Below are 15,663 nucleotides of genomic sequence, written 5' to 3' on the forward strand. Positions count from 1 at the left end.
CAGATAAAGGTTTATTTGCCATATAAACCCAAACCAGGGCTTTCACAGTGTCCAGGACTCAGCCCAGGTCCTGAAAGCTGAGAGACCCTTGCCTTTCCCACAAACAGACAGGGAGTCCCAGACCGTGGCAGTAGGGGCAGGTTGGGGATGCCCCAGCAGGAAAAGCAAAGGCAGAATTACTGAGGCAGTCAGTAAAGGCAGGCATCAGCCCAAGCCACAGCCTGGACATGGGCTTTGTGCTGCCCTCTATGTCACAGCAGAAGAGCCTGGAGCTGGTCTAGCCCCTGGGGATCCACTGGTGACACGCTTATCCCACAGAAGGGAGGGAAAGTTATTTCAGACATGATTCATCCTTCTCAGTCAGGCAAGAGAAACCCAGAGTTAGAGGTCTAAAACAGGATACATGAATGGCTACCTAGAAACATTTTTCTTGATTGTCTACAGGGGAGTCCAGAGGAGTTTCAAGTGCTGTCACCTGACACTCGGACGTAAGCACTCAGACATATACTCTGCACCCTTGTCCCAGCTCCTCCGTGCCACCCAGAGGGACAACTCAAGCCATGCTGACAGGTGAGGGAAAGACTCAGCCCACCAGGAGGAGCTGGCAGCTCCCATGAGCAGGGCAATCAATTCAGATGTTTGGACCTGCTTCACCAAAGGCAAAGAAATCTGGATCCTTGATGTTATTTATCTGATTCTGAACAGCTTTATGGAAAGAATTTTGTTGTTCACATCTTCATTAACTATTGCTTAATTCTGTGCTTCCCAGTTTCTCAAGGCCTCCAGATGTAACAATTTTAATTCTTCTCTTTACAGAGGAAAGCTAATGCATTAAAACAAGTCACTTCAGACTTTCATTTTGCATGTTGTTCTTAAGTTGTCCTTATTCTTCCTCAGTTTTGCCTCACAAGCTAATGGAAAAGAAAGATTTACTGTCTTCATTTTCACTGGTACTTATCTTCAGCACTTTTTCTTGCCCAATAGATCTGTTGCAACTGGTAATAAGGGGAATTGCTACTGTCTGACTTCCACAGAACTTACTTTCTCTCCTTTACAAGCTTTTATGACATTATGGAAATACCAGCCATCTGAGATTAAGAACAGCATTTTAGCATAAAATATTCAGACTGTACCAACACTGGGGACCTTCATGCAGCAGCTTTATGCTGTTGTTCCAGTCACCTAGATACAATATTGCATTTCTGCAATTTGATAGAAGTTTTAAGCAGTTGGGGAGGAATTGTTATTCATTGTGATTTTACTGGATTAATAGATTAATTGTAGATATTTTCTAGATAATACTATTAGAAAATAGAATTATCTGTAGATCCAGCTTCAGGGCCCTCAGTGAAATTGGTCCATATAAATAATATAATGCTAAATCTTTGACCTGAATAGATTGCAATCTAAGCAAACCAAAGAGAGAACTGATGAAAAGAGGATATTATCGTAGTTTTCCACAGGCAAACAGGAGTAACACTGAGATTAAAATACTTATCTGAGGTCAGAGATAGCCTGCAGCAGACCCTGCTGTTCAATTCACATCTCTCAGAGTTCCACATTTAACTGTGAAGCCATCTTCCTACTCTCATACACTCATACAAGGTAATTTTAAAAGCTGGATGATTAAATCTTGGTTTATTGCTGTCTGGAAATTATTACAATGTCTCAAAGAGAAATAAAATATCTTTCTTTGCATCATGTATCTGTTAGTAATTTAGCTGTTTTTCCAGAGAGCAAAGGTACAATCAAAGTTCTTGTTCCACCTAAAGAATCTGGCATATGGGAATATTTACAAAGTATCTAAGATGCCTTGGTGAAAGCAAGTTGCATAATTCACATCATGGATTTTGTTAGACTTGCCACATGGAAAGGAAATATTGCCTTCTGTAGCAATTGCTACATTATTCCCCACTTACCTTGAAGTGAATCTCCTTCAGAGAGAGTAAAATAAGAGATAAGAAATTAACGTCTTCACTGTACAGCACAATTGCTGACCACCACATGAATGGCAATTTTTATCTTGTGTTTCAAACTCTGCATTTTCAGAGAGAAGAGAGAGAGGAATTTCCTACATGTCCAAGGCAATAAAAGCTTCGCCTCTACACAACATCTGGGGCTTCATCCCCAGTGAGGAGCACTGCACTCTATTCAGCAATACAGATCCAGCTCTTCCACTTCCCAGTTAAATGTATTCAAATGTTGGCATCACTTCTCATCCTCAGACTTTGGTACACCTGTGGCATCGGGACACATTCAGAACATGCCTTGGAAATAATGAGGATCCAGCACTAGTACCAGTGAGCCCTGTGGGAAGTACGTATGTAGGAGGAGAGCAATATCCCTTGGGGACATCACAGTTTAATCACACAAAGTACATCTCCTTTCAGCATCACAAAGCTCTGCAGAAAATTTCTTTTTAGTTCTAGGCTGGTTTTCTCAGCACCCTACTTACAACCCAGACTACTTCAGACGTTCGCCCTTTCAGAGATAACTCATCTGTTTAAAAGTCTCTGGCCCATTAGGCTCAAATCTCCCTACCTGGGACAGGGACTGGTTCAAAGCCTTCTCCTTATGCAAGGTGATCTCACAGCGAGCTCTGAGCCCCAAGGAGTCCCAGAGCACTTGGCCAGGAAGATGAAGACGAGGGTTACAGTGCTATTCTTAGATGAGTACACACAGAGTGGTACTCCCTTTTATGCCCCTTTTCTTCTCTTTAATTAATGTATCTTGATTAGTTATCTGGAGGCCAGCCTTGCTTCCCTGGAGGGCTAGGAAGCCCTCTGGTGCTCCATGGCAAGCTTTAGTCATCACAGAGAGGCCCAAGGAGAGACCAAAGGTAAGAGGGGGATGCTCTCTCAGGGTTTCTGCTGCACTGCAACCCTGCTCAGCCCAACATGCAGCCCAAGTGCCAGGACAGCTGTGCCTGAGAGGTGTCTGCCTGAACCCACCCAGGTTTGTTAGAAAAATGAACTAGAGCCTCTCCTTTCAGGTGCAACTCTTAACCAGTACATTAATAGCTAAAAGGCAGCAGAGCAGGAGGAGGATTTGGGACCTGACCTCCTTGCCTCTTTCACCAAGCACCAGTATCCCTTGCTGGCAGTATCTTAACCAGCTCCCTGCTCTTCACATCAGTGTTTTGAATCCTATTCTTCCATGTCTCTTGCCAGCCAGGCAAACCCATCTCTGGGCTGCAGCCCAAGCTTTACTACCAGCAGGATGAGACTTCAGTCTCTGGTATCTATAAATAGCATCCTGTGAGTCCCCCAACTCTCCACAAACAGCACAAGATGCCTTGCAGTGCTCCCCAGTGCTGCTCTGGAGGCCACTGCCAGGAAGTGCTCCATCCAATAACCACTGCAGTGTTGAACCTCTAGGCACTTTGCTCCTCCATCAGCCCTTACTTTCCCGGGCATGCTTCTGAGCTACTCCAAATTCCAGCCCTTTAACCTGTAAAGGCAGCTGGGATGTGACTCGCAGTGCCTTGTGTGGCACGACTGAGGGGGTCACCTGAGGCTCCCTGCAGTCAAATGACAGAAACAGGCATCTGCACCATGTGGTTCCTGTGACCCATTTCAGACGTGCACCATCCCCAGGGCAGCTGTGCACCAGAAGCAGCTGTTGCTCTGTGCAGGAAGCCAGGGGTGACCAGCTCAGAGGTTACAGCTGCACAGAAGTGGGCACATAAAGCTGGGGATGAATCCCACATGGTGCCACTGGGACCTGGGTACATGCCAGCAACTTGTGATTCCTCCTTCAGGTTTGCTGGGAACAGTGCCCAAGGATTTTGATAATTTACATGGATACCAGCTGAAGTGGGCAGAGTAATTTCATCTCTCCATTGCTTGTGTATGATTTACAGCTTTGACGTGTATTTCTGCACTGCTTCTGTTTTATTAAATTAGTGTTAGGATCTCTTGAGGCAACTTTTAAATAATTTGCACAGCTTACCTAACATTACTTGCTTGCTCAAGGTCTCATATGAAATTTACTTGCATTCAACCCAAGTCTTCCAGCCAGTTAAATGTATTACTCCGGAAACAACTGAGAATTTCAGGATTGATGAATTGTTCAGCAACCTCATCATTATTCTGCAGGTTTACATTCCTATTTGCAGTCTTAGAGGACTTGATAAAAGTAATGTTTTGTATCTTTCCCTAGGAAGTTATACAAATGTCTTTCCCCACCGTATTTGTGGCTTTCAGTTTTAAATAAAATCTCTTTTTCAAAAATCAAACTTTTCCAACTAAATAGTCTGATAAAACATAATCCACCACATATTAAAGTCTACAAAAAATGGCAGAAAGAAAGAGGGCAGTTGCTATTATCTTTGTAGTACAGAAAGGAAAAGAGTAATGCTTAAAGGAACAATAAATCAAGTTCTAGCTGAAAATGATAATGTCACAGCAACATAACTACATTACGTAAGTAGCCTCAGGCTCTTTCCATAGTTCTGACTCAGCCTAGGTGGCACATAAAAGCTCATCAGACAAGGATTGGCAGTGGGTGTGTGGCTCCAGCCACACTGTCATTAGAATGGCAGGAAAAACAAGGAACTAAACAGTGTGGAGAGCTGCCTCTCAAACCCAGACTGACAGTAGCTAATATTTCAATTTTCAAGTCACCGTAAAGACCAGTTCCAGTTATTTTATGTTCTAATAACAAGGTATACTTAGCTTTGACAGATTTTTTCTGAAGAAGCTGCTTTTCTCCCCCACTCCCCTGCCCTGGTTCTGTTTAGCTTTATGTCCAGAGAGTCAAGGTCCCTAAAGCAGAGCAAGCAGCTGGATGAGGATGTCATGAATGCAATTCTGTGCTGAGCTCTTCATCCTCCATGAGGGTTTAAAAATGAGGCTTTACTTAGCTTGTCAATATGAACTGGAGTACACAGGCTGGACAGCTCCCTCTCCTAAACATCAGCGTATTTGTAACACTCCAGAATGGGCAATTAAAGCATTGTAGAGTAAATGTCATCATAATTTGATGGATATTAATAAAATATGCCACAGAGTAAAAAAAATTTGGAAAAAATATAGAGACTGTGGACACAGCATTTCCTTCACCCAAAACAAGTCTCTGCCTCTGCAGAGTATCTGACTAGGAACATCTTCAAGACAATGGATCACTTTGAAACACACCTTGCATGTGTGTTTCATCCTATTCCTAACAAAGTTAGGAAAATATTGAGGAAATGTTGTGGTTAGCAAATGTTGAGGCCACAGTGCTCATGATATTGTCTTCAGAGAAACTTTACTTACCCACTTCAGAGAGTGTGAATCCATTACAAAGAAAAGTATGAAAAAATTACACCAAATACTCAGTATTATTTTCAGAATTAAGCCAAAAGATATCTTCATTGTTTTGTTTTTTCCTTTCTTAAAACTATATGGATTAAAAAGATGTTTTACACAAAATCTCACCAGTTTTAAATTGCTACATTTAATTGAAAAACTATTAAACAGACACAGGAACATGCTGGATAATTTTTTCCTCCTATAAAGCATACTGTAATTTGTGGCCAAACACAAATAAAATTTGTTATCTAAAGTGAAGAACTCAGTTTAGTCCAAGCTCTACCAGAGAGCTGTGAGGGCAGCTTTTCCTTAATTTAGAAGCAGTAGACACTCACTTAGTGGTGTACTTGTAGTTCTGTTTAATGGACCAAATGCTGCTAGAAAATCAAGTTCCCTTGACCTGGTAAGACCTGAGACTCCTCCCAGGCTGTGATTTCCAATTCTAACCACCTTCCCAGGGAAAGAGCACATCCTCGGTGCACACACTGCCTGCTTAACCAACATTAAAGGCAACCCCATTATCTCTTACATTAATAAGCCTACAAAGCCACAGACTGAGCATGAGCAGCACAATTTCAGAATCCCTTTAATTGCAGGAAATCAGAGCAGCTCTCTCTAATCCTCACAATGAAAGAGCACCACACTCTTCAGATCCTCAAGTGCTGCTCAGAAGTGCTGTTCTTGCAGCACTTGCCTAATGGTCCTTTTCAGAATGGGGCCAGGCCATTAGAAAATCTGCAGACCTGCAGATACCAATACTAAATTACTGCACTGTGCTGCAGCTCAGACCCAGAGTGGTGCATGGTTGCTAAAAATCGCCAGTGGTGGTTTTCCACCTTGCTGACTTGGATAGCTGCTACCAAGAGGAGCAGCTCAGTAGTAAACCATTGTCCCTTGGCTGACCTCTGCAGCTACATGTGAACAGCTCTCCTCAGCCTCACTTGCCTTGGAGTCGGACTGAATACGGACAGAGAAAGGAAAAGCAAGAGAATAGCAGAAATCACCAGAAACTGAATAGCCATTAGAGCACTTAACCACAAGAGAGCATAGGGGACTCAATACAAATATGCAGATAAGGGAGCGGTCTCTACCAGGTTTTGCTCTTTAAATAAACTTTTGGCAAGACTTTAGGACAGCAAAGCAGAATTTTACATATGGATGCTCTTCCTAAAATAGAACAAGCCAAATAGAGACCCAGGAATTTGAACTTTTAGGACTATATATAACCCAGCTTTAGGGTAATATAAATAGATCAACTGCTCTATACATTATGATACTTCAAATATCAACTACTTGAACTCAGTTAAAGTAGTTCTTATTGCCAACCCTAATCCTTTCCCTACTGCCCAACTTCAGCTGACCAGCCTTTCCTGCAACAGTCCAAGGAGAAATTCATCCTCTGATAATCACTCTTGGTATGCAATCTTCTCCACATGATCTCTGCTTGGGAAGCAGCTCTCCTTTCCTTTTCTTGGCTGGTATCAGGAAATTACCAGATATCAGTTATCTCTCTTCTCCCAGGCTGTCTTTTGGCAGCATGGATGGACCTGTGTCCTGTGGGATACAAGCAGCAGCAAAGGAATTAGAGGGCAGTTCAGCCTCAAATGTTTTTACAGCTACCAAAACCTCAGTGCTCTCCTCTGCACCGCATTTCCCAAAATTCATAGTGATGCTTACATTCAACTGTGCTCCATGTCCCCCCTTTACATTCTCCTGCCTCAAAATGCATTCCATCCAAAGTCAACTCACCATAATGTTAAAAAGAACCATTAGATTAATATTTACAAAGCCATCTTGATAAAGCACCAGGCTAAAAGTGCTTAGGCATCTCTTTTGAGACTACTAACCATGCACCTCTTGATGCATTCACACTGGAATTTAAATCACTTATGAAGTAGCATTTTCAAAACAAACCCCTCCTTAAATGTAGAATCAACATATGCATAAACATTAATCCTTTTTCATCCACTTATCATTCCTTTCAGTATGTGTCATAATAGCTATAGGTAAGTCTCCTCTGACATTTCCTGGACCCACAATGAGCATTTAAAAGCCATTCATATAAATGACATAATACCAATTAGAACAATTTTTCCTGCTAGCGTGCTGTCTTTATCACAATCAAGGAAAAAAGTACTCAAAGTTATTATTCTATCTTGTCAGACACACTTTAATCTCTTGAATATATTGTGGACTAATGGGACACATCACCAGATTAACCAGAAAGCCAGTGCACATGCAAAGTCCAGCGACCAAGCAAAAATCATTTGGTATATCAAGAATCATTTCCTCCGCCAATATATGACAGAGAACAAGTTTACTAAAAGCTTAAAGTGGGATTAAAAGATAAAGAGGGATCCAATCACTGACAGCATTTTCCTCTAAAGCATTCTCACATGAATCTTAGAGCACTAAGCTGCAGCAGTCTTGTACTTTCCTAGAGGGACTCAGCTTGAGCAGTGTCAGAGCCGAGGAACACATCTAACAACATTCACACTGCTGAATATTCAGAGAACAGCCTTGTCCTCTGCCAAGCCATTCTCTTGCAAGAAAGCAACCATCTTAAGTGTGTTACCCAGGGCAGCTTCAGGGGATGGAAAAATAAACACAAAGCAGACAGCGTTTTTAGGATCACTCAATCTTTTGTCAGATTCTGGAACTAACTCACAGCCAGCATTAAAGCCCTCAAGCCACTGCTATATCAGCCTTTCCTCTTCCCACAGCCCAGTGTGGCCACCACAAAGATGAAGAATGGCATATCCACGTCCATTTGGCTTTTATATAGTTTTTAAGTCCCACTTGCTTCACTTCAATCATTCTGCACAGTAGGCAGCTATTTCTCACACGTGCTGTCTGTCCTCTGTCTGAACACGCACTCTACAAGTACTGCATGAACTCTGGCAGGCTGTAGTTGTAGACAAGAGAGGCAATGACTGCACCCTGGACTAAGGCAGTGAAATAAATCAGCCAGCCTGGTTATACTCAGAGCAAGTTAAGCTTAGCTTTTCCCCCCACTTGTGTATGCACATATGGAACCAGTGCTTCCACCACAGCCAGCAGCATCCACACACAGGAGATGTGGATGAACACGCTCATGCCCTTCGTGTTCTGTGCCACTGGACACAGAACCAACAGAGGCCACCATCGTTGTGGCATATGCTTAAATCATACTGCTCTGACTTCTGAGTTTTGACATTTTCCCCTAATGGCACTAGCCAGATTCTCCCATCGTGTATTCCAACCACCCAGCCTGCCTTACCTGAAAGGAAGCCATTGAGTAAAATGGATCGAGGAGAGCCCTCTAAGTTGCATCTACCTACGGCAGGAGGGTCCCATTCTGTAATAGACAACACATTGACTAGAAACTGCACAGTCCAATGCTCCAGTGCATGAGTTTCCACCTGTACTATGCACAGAAACCATATTCTCAGCACAGATCACGATGAAGCTGGATGTGGCTTAAATAAATATGAGCTGTTGGAAGAGCCTGAGCACTGTGTAGCAAGCACTAATTAGGGAGAGCTTTAGCAACCATTTTTGCCATGGTACTATCTTTGCTAAATGAGGAATCAGCTGTATAGACCCTAAGAGGCCTCAGAATTAAGAAGAAAACTGTTTTTAATAGTTAATGGAAAAGTCACTGAGCACAGAAGCTGGCGTTTTCAGAAAATCACTCCAATTTCCTAACCAAATGTAGTGTTGCTGTTGAAAACACTTGTCTGGATAACCGAGTATGCAGTAATGGTAACAATAAGTAAATACAGTACTCTCTTCTCCTGACACTTAAGTCCTAAATTAAGCTCAGAATTGTGCCTGTAATTAACAAGCCAGCAGTCGAGTCAGTAACACAAAGCTGAGCCAGTCTCCTATATCTAAAAGTTACAGAGGCATTCAAGAAACTAATAAATAGGTCAACTCATTTCTGTATTCTATACTCTGTACCAGGTATGATTCATCCATAAAATAAAAATGTCAGTGTTCACACAGTTTTTATAAATGCTTATATATGTTATTATAAATATTTAATGTCCAGTTAGATTGGCAATATTAAGATCACTTTATTTTAAGCCATATGGATTTTGAAAACACATACAAATAAAATACTTGCTACAAAATTCCATTTGCTAAAGTTCCTTCAGGAATATACATCAAGCATGATCCCAGCACACAGATAAACGACTTTTACAGAAAACATTACATAGAGCAATAAATGCTAGTGAAACAGCCAGTCTTTCCAGATACTTTACAATGAAAAGTTCTCTTTCCCTTTGCCATATCTAATATTGGACTAAGTTTTATATTTATTTATTTTAAATAGCCATGTCTGAATTTAAAATGTGTAACCAAACTGACTGTGGAAGTCAACAGGCACTGCAAAGCCCCAAAGGGGAGAGTAAGCGCTACTTTTCAAGTTCACTAGTTCAGGGGTAAAAATCCCTGAGAGACAGAAAAACACTAAACCCATTTTCTTCGATGGAAAGACACTTGTCAAGGGACATTGCCAACAGACAGCCATAAAGATAAACTGTAAGGCTGAAGAGCAATAGTAAAACAAAGCAAGGAAACCAATCTGTAATGTTAGGTAACAAGGAATGCTTGGTGGAGCAGCATCATGGGACCAAGGCTGCCTGCTTGCAAGAAAAGCACTCAGCAGAAATATATGCAGAGATACAAAGCACAAGATATGTATGTGCTAACCTTGTCATTAAGATGGAAAACACTTACAGTGCGTGCCAAAACTATAATCCCACCTAGTTACAAACAGTATGCAACTGACCTCAAGAGTTAAAATATAAACAAGAATAAACAAGATATTGTGCTCCAATTTCAACATCACCTCAGGACATTTATTACATGAAGCCAGTAGATTAAGAAACACACACCCATATATATTTTCTGCTCCTCGAGGCCAGCACAGAACTGCTCAGCAACAAGTGTTTAACAGACCAGGTCACTGAATTCTCTGGGACCTGGAAACTGATCTCAGAAGCAGTATGCCTCTGACCTTCCACCTCAAGTCCCGGAGTTGCTGCTGGACATCAAAATAGCTCTACTGCTTCTACTTTATGAGTCATACCCCTGCAGTGTCCTGTTCCTTGCTACATGCTGTGACAAGGGTCCCCGACTCCATCCCTTTCCTTAAGCCTATTGTGCGTACAGAAGTTGCACCACTGAATGATGATGCTGTGCTGAATTTCAGTGTTATTTAACATGGAGGCAGGTCAAGCTAGCTAGATCAAGCATGAATTCACTCACACTGTTCACTAAGGCTGATGTGCGCCTTCAGAGTAGTGGAAGAAAGCCACAGAACCCTCAGGTTATTGAAACATCCTAAGCATTAAGAAGCCCATTACATCTGATGGTTGTCAAGCACCACAATAAGCAACACTAGGAGGAAAGTGTGGCGTAAATGGTGAAAGCAAGTCCAAGCAGACCTCAATCTAAAGACCTAATTCTAAATGTTAATATAGGTTTCACAACCAGTACACTTAGCCTATGATCAGCCACAGGTTTGAAACTATTAGCAAATAAACAGGAGTTCTAAGAGCAACCTTTAGGTTATGACCTAAAGATCTATAAATACCACTGGGGGGATGATCTAGTTTGAAATCAGATTATCTTTAAACTAACTAGAAAGCAATCGTGGTTACGTGAGGCCCTCATGCCAGTCACACTTGCTCCGGAGCAGGGCAGCACTCTACAGAACTGAAGTTGACAACATGTGCCCTGTGCTATTTTAACATCCAGTTTCCCTGTATTATTTATATCACTGCCTTAAGAGAACAGTACTTAAGCCAAGCTACACCAGCCTCACTTCAGCCCAACCGTGCATCCAGTTTTGTGCTCAGTTTACCGGAATGGGAGGAGCAAGTTCTCAGAGACTTGCTGATGTGTTACTTTAGCAAAAGGCCTCAGGAAAACAGCGACTAGAGAGGAAGAACACATCAGCTTTCCCAGCAAGGCATTCTCCACTGAGCTTACCCTGAGGAGACACATCAAACTGTCACAGTTTGATTTGTGCTAGCTTTCCCTCTACAAAACCATTATATTAGGGCATTTGTTCCACATAGGGATGTGCGGTTTTATGGAAGGACTGCTGCTCCAGTTCTCTAAACGGACACTCCAGACTTCAGGCTTCTGCCCTAGATTTAGGTCACTAGTAATTGGACATGGGTAGAAAACGCACAGGCTCAGTTCAGTGCTGCCTAATTAATTTCTTAGTCTGTTGATTTGGCAGTCGCCCTACAAAACAGAACAGTTGGATACTTCAACTTGTATTGAAGAATACTTTATGACACTAGCAAGCCTCCCAAAAAAATAAGCCCAACTCTTTCCATACTAATGAAATAAATATTTTAAATTGCCTGGAGTACCAAAGTGAAATCAGTTTTTTCAGGTGAGACTATCAGCTTGGTTCATTAAAAGAATAAAGATCAAGCACAGCACAGAATATAGAAACTCAAAAGCTTCACCTAAGGAGACCTCCTTAAGATGAAGCACAGAATTGTCAGGTGTCAAAATCTTGCAACCTATGGAGCAGAATCAAATGTACCAACTTTCTGTCTAGGACATTATATTCCCAAGCAACTGGTGAGCATACCACCCACAAACTAATGTCACAGCCTGAGAGGATTCTGCACATTATTTTGATCTGTATGAGGTGCCTTTCCGTATGTAACTGCTCTTGGAGTAGCATATTCAGGATGAAGAAAAGCTCATCCACTGAAATTAGAATTAAAATTAGTTCTTTTCCTAGGCTTCTGCCACAATATTTTAGTTCATTTGCTTGATTTTTTTTAAAATCCTTCTCGAAGGACACAGAACAGCCCCACTGTGCTGAGTCCTGGCCATCCTGCCAAGCTTTCTGTTGGAGCTCACTTGACTACCATCTCTTCACTTCACCACAGGTCCCATGTGCTTTAGGTAGTTTTGGCTTAGACCTAAACAGCAAATGAGAAGGGACAGATGCCTCTCTGCAGGAACTTTCCTCACTGGTGACCCTAGGGGTTGAGTTGGCAGAGCTACCTGAACCTTACAAGGTGGTTGCTCTACAAAACAGCCTTATAAAACTCTATTCACATATTAACTGGAGTAAAATATTTACTTCACATCAGGAAGTATTGTATTTTTTGATGGGGAAGCAAGCTCAGAGAGTTTTATGGCCCTTTAAAGGTGATCTGACGTGCGTACCTTGATTTAAAATATAAACACATTCCAATTTCTTTCCCTAAGAAGTGAACTCTGCCAATAAAAAGGACCTGAAGACTGAAATAAACTCACTGTAACCGTACTGGAAGGGAACAGATTTCTCTCCAAAAGCCTTGTATACAGGGGCACTCAGATGGCTGTTACAGTAAAAACAACATACGACGATATTTGCAAAAAAGCTTAATATAATCTTTTGAGTCTATAAACTCTAAACAATAAATAGGAAAAGTGTACATGGCACACCAGAGCAGCTAAATATTAATACAAGTACAAATTGGTAACACCTACCTATATTGTCAGCAATAAGTTTGTTTCACTACTGTGATACAATACAAGCTTAATATACAAGATGTTTTTACAAAGGAAAACCATGGAATAAAGTTAATACAGAAGGTGAGGGAGAAGAGGAGACAATAAATAACAAGGCACAAAAACCCTCTCATGCTGCAACCCTGTAAGGCACCACTTGTGCACACATGAAACTATCAAAACCTGTAGTGGAGACATTCTAAATGTGTTTAAATAACTGGACAATGTATTTTAAATATGACACCATGCTTGTATCTTTGGAAATAGAAATGCTTATGTTTTAAAAATTAAATAAGTGAAATGGGTGAATTAATAGCCCAATACAAGAGTCACAGCTAGGTTCTCCCAGACAGCTCCACAAGTGCACCTTGATCTTGACCTATACTGGCCTTGCTAAGAGCCCTGGATCCAATATGGTGCAGAGGGAAATGCTGCCAAATTCTGTCAAATTGTGCACACCAGTAATTGTGACAAAATACACTTCAGGGATTAGGATGAGAATTAAATTATTTTCATTTGAAACCAAAAATTATTTTAATCAAGATGTAAAAGGTCGGTAGCATTAATCTAACATAATTAGGGATCTTAATACCCAAAGTTATCATTCATACCTCTATTTAAAAATGGACCAACATTTTTCTCCCTTATTCTGTTACATGATCAGAAAATCTATCATGAGACAAACTTCAGAAAATCCTTCACACTTACTAGAAGATTACAGATACATAGTTAAGCACACAAACTGTAAATTTCCCCCTTTTTTCTTGTGTTCCATGATCTCTACTGCATGCTGCTAGAAGTTTTTGTCCTCTCTCCAAATACATAAAAATCTCCAGGTACTAAAATTACTTAAAATATGCACAGGTTGGACACGTTTTTACAAGGTGAGAAGGGTTTTCACGAATAATCAAAATTTTCTTCTACTGAAACATTTAGGAGGCACTCCATTTCTCATGAGCTTCAGACACGTGATTTTTTTTTTTTCTAACTTGGGAACAACGTCAGTAGACTACATTTCTAAAAGTTCTGTTTACTGTGCAAGAATGCAAGCAATCTGAATGAACCTGACTATTCAGTTATTGGCTAGGTTTTGTTTTCTTACGTAACATGTCTTATTTCACATTTAAATACCTTGCCACAAATCAAAACACTTAAGGTCAGACAACCTGCAGCTTTAATGATGCTCAATCTACTGAGCTGCCAGAGAGGAAAATCAGGTCAATCTATAATATTTTAAACAACAGAGGAAATGGAAGAAAAAAGTCTTAAGTGATAAGTTAACATTCATATAGCTATTTGCTGAAAGGCTGTGCCAGCTTAGGCATGCTTCATTCGCTATATTCAGTCCTGTTTTAAGGATATAAAAATTTGAGCAAATACAATGTAAACAGAGCCAGGTAGACTGCAGTAGTAAAGGACAAAATCATTGATCTGACAGGTTTAAGGCCAACTATTTACGATTTGAAATATGTCATACTTTTCCATGGCACTTAACACACTGAAAGTTAGTACTCGGTGACACTAAGCAAGGGAATACATATTCATATGAGATATATACAAGTAGCTTCAGTTCCTAAAATAGAAAGTTCAAGTTTTCTTGTCCAAATAAAATCAACTTGTGAAAGACCACCTGTGGTTTCCTATACTGAATAAAGAAATATTACTATTTAAATCAATTTAGTGCAAACTGACCTAAGTCCAAAGACATACCACTCCTTGATTTTTTAGCCACTACTTACCAAATGCCCTATTCCTTTCAAAAAGACAACTACATCTTTTTCCCCCCCCCTTAAAAGAACAGCAAACACTTGACAACTAGCATGCTGTTCTAGTCTACATTGACAAAACTTGCAGATATACAAATCGTGCTTTGGTCATGCAGTCCTGAAAATGACCCATCTCTCCATTTAATCAGTCTAGAAGAACACAGGGCCAGATTTCAATTAGCAGGTCATCCTGGCCACTCCGTACTCCAAGCTGACAACGGCAGGCTCAGCTTTGGAGAACTCGGACACAAGTTCGCTGTAGCGGTTGTCTGCTGTGTTGCTGCCCTCTATGGTTCGCACGGCGTCATTCACTGGCATCGGTGGCTGCTCCTTCTGGAAGCACGGAGGGGTCTTCTGTGCCACGGGGGAGAGACGAGCCGTCTGTTCCTGCTCCTTCACAAGGACCACATCTGACTGGCCGTTTCTCTGCTTTATTTTCTGAAATACAAAGAACAGTTGCTAACAGCGTGCATGACTCTTTACTGATAATATTGTGCTTTTAAAGGAAATGTATCCCCTTCTTTTGCTGGCTAACTCAGTGTCTGCAGAACTCTGTGTTACATACCCTAGGTTAGACAGGTAACAGTATTGTTGAATGTTAGGCCATTCCTTATGATCTTATTCCCCACAGTTTACAGCAGATGCTACAAGCACTGTTTGCTTACAATTTGCAGATAAGCAGAAAACAAAGAACGCCTATCAATATCTCAAGAGAAGGAGAGGTTCCTCCAGGGTTGCCCCTTGTTTGGTTGCTATCAAGATGGGAATACTTTCTGGAGTAGAGGCAGAGGAAGACAGGCCTTGGTACTGTAGCAAACAGGGATCTTGCAGTCTCTTAGAGACCACGAGTCTCTTAATGACAAAGCAGTTTGATACCTAAAGCCCTTCTATCCTTCACAAAAACCTTCAAAAACATCTTTCCTTTAGATCCAAGAAATGCCAATACAGTTTGTTCAAATGCATGAATATGCTAAAAAAGTCAACTGAAAAACAGGAAAGGGGAAAAGAATGTATCCTGCCAGCATGAGCAAGAGAATAGGAAAGATTTGGATTGAGGGATTTTTCAGTTCCATGGTTCAGGTTGT

The 15,663-nt window shown here is 41.2% G+C and overlaps 1 protein-coding gene across 2 annotated transcripts in view; it reads right to left on the reverse strand.

The window, feature by feature from the left end:
- Positions 1–9,327: 9,327 nt before the first annotated feature.
- Positions 9,328–15,663, reverse strand: part of MTMR6 (myotubularin related protein 6) — a 30,593-nt gene continuing 24,257 nt past the window's right edge. Inside the window, exon 14 of one of the 2 annotated variants that reach the window (XM_032099448.1) lies at positions 9,328–15,016. In XM_032099448.1, the coding sequence (XP_031955339.1) occupies positions 14,756–15,016 (261 nt within the window). In that variant the 3' untranslated portion in view covers positions 9,328–14,755. The remainder of the gene's footprint in view (positions 15,017–15,663) is intronic. The other variant, XM_032099450.1, reaches the window with a different exon arrangement.

Source organism: Corvus moneduloides, chromosome 2 (assembly GCF_009650955.1).
Source record: "Corvus moneduloides isolate bCorMon1 chromosome 2, bCorMon1.pri, whole genome shotgun sequence".
NCBI classification, from domain to species: Eukaryota; Metazoa; Chordata; class Aves; order Passeriformes; family Corvidae; genus Corvus; species Corvus moneduloides.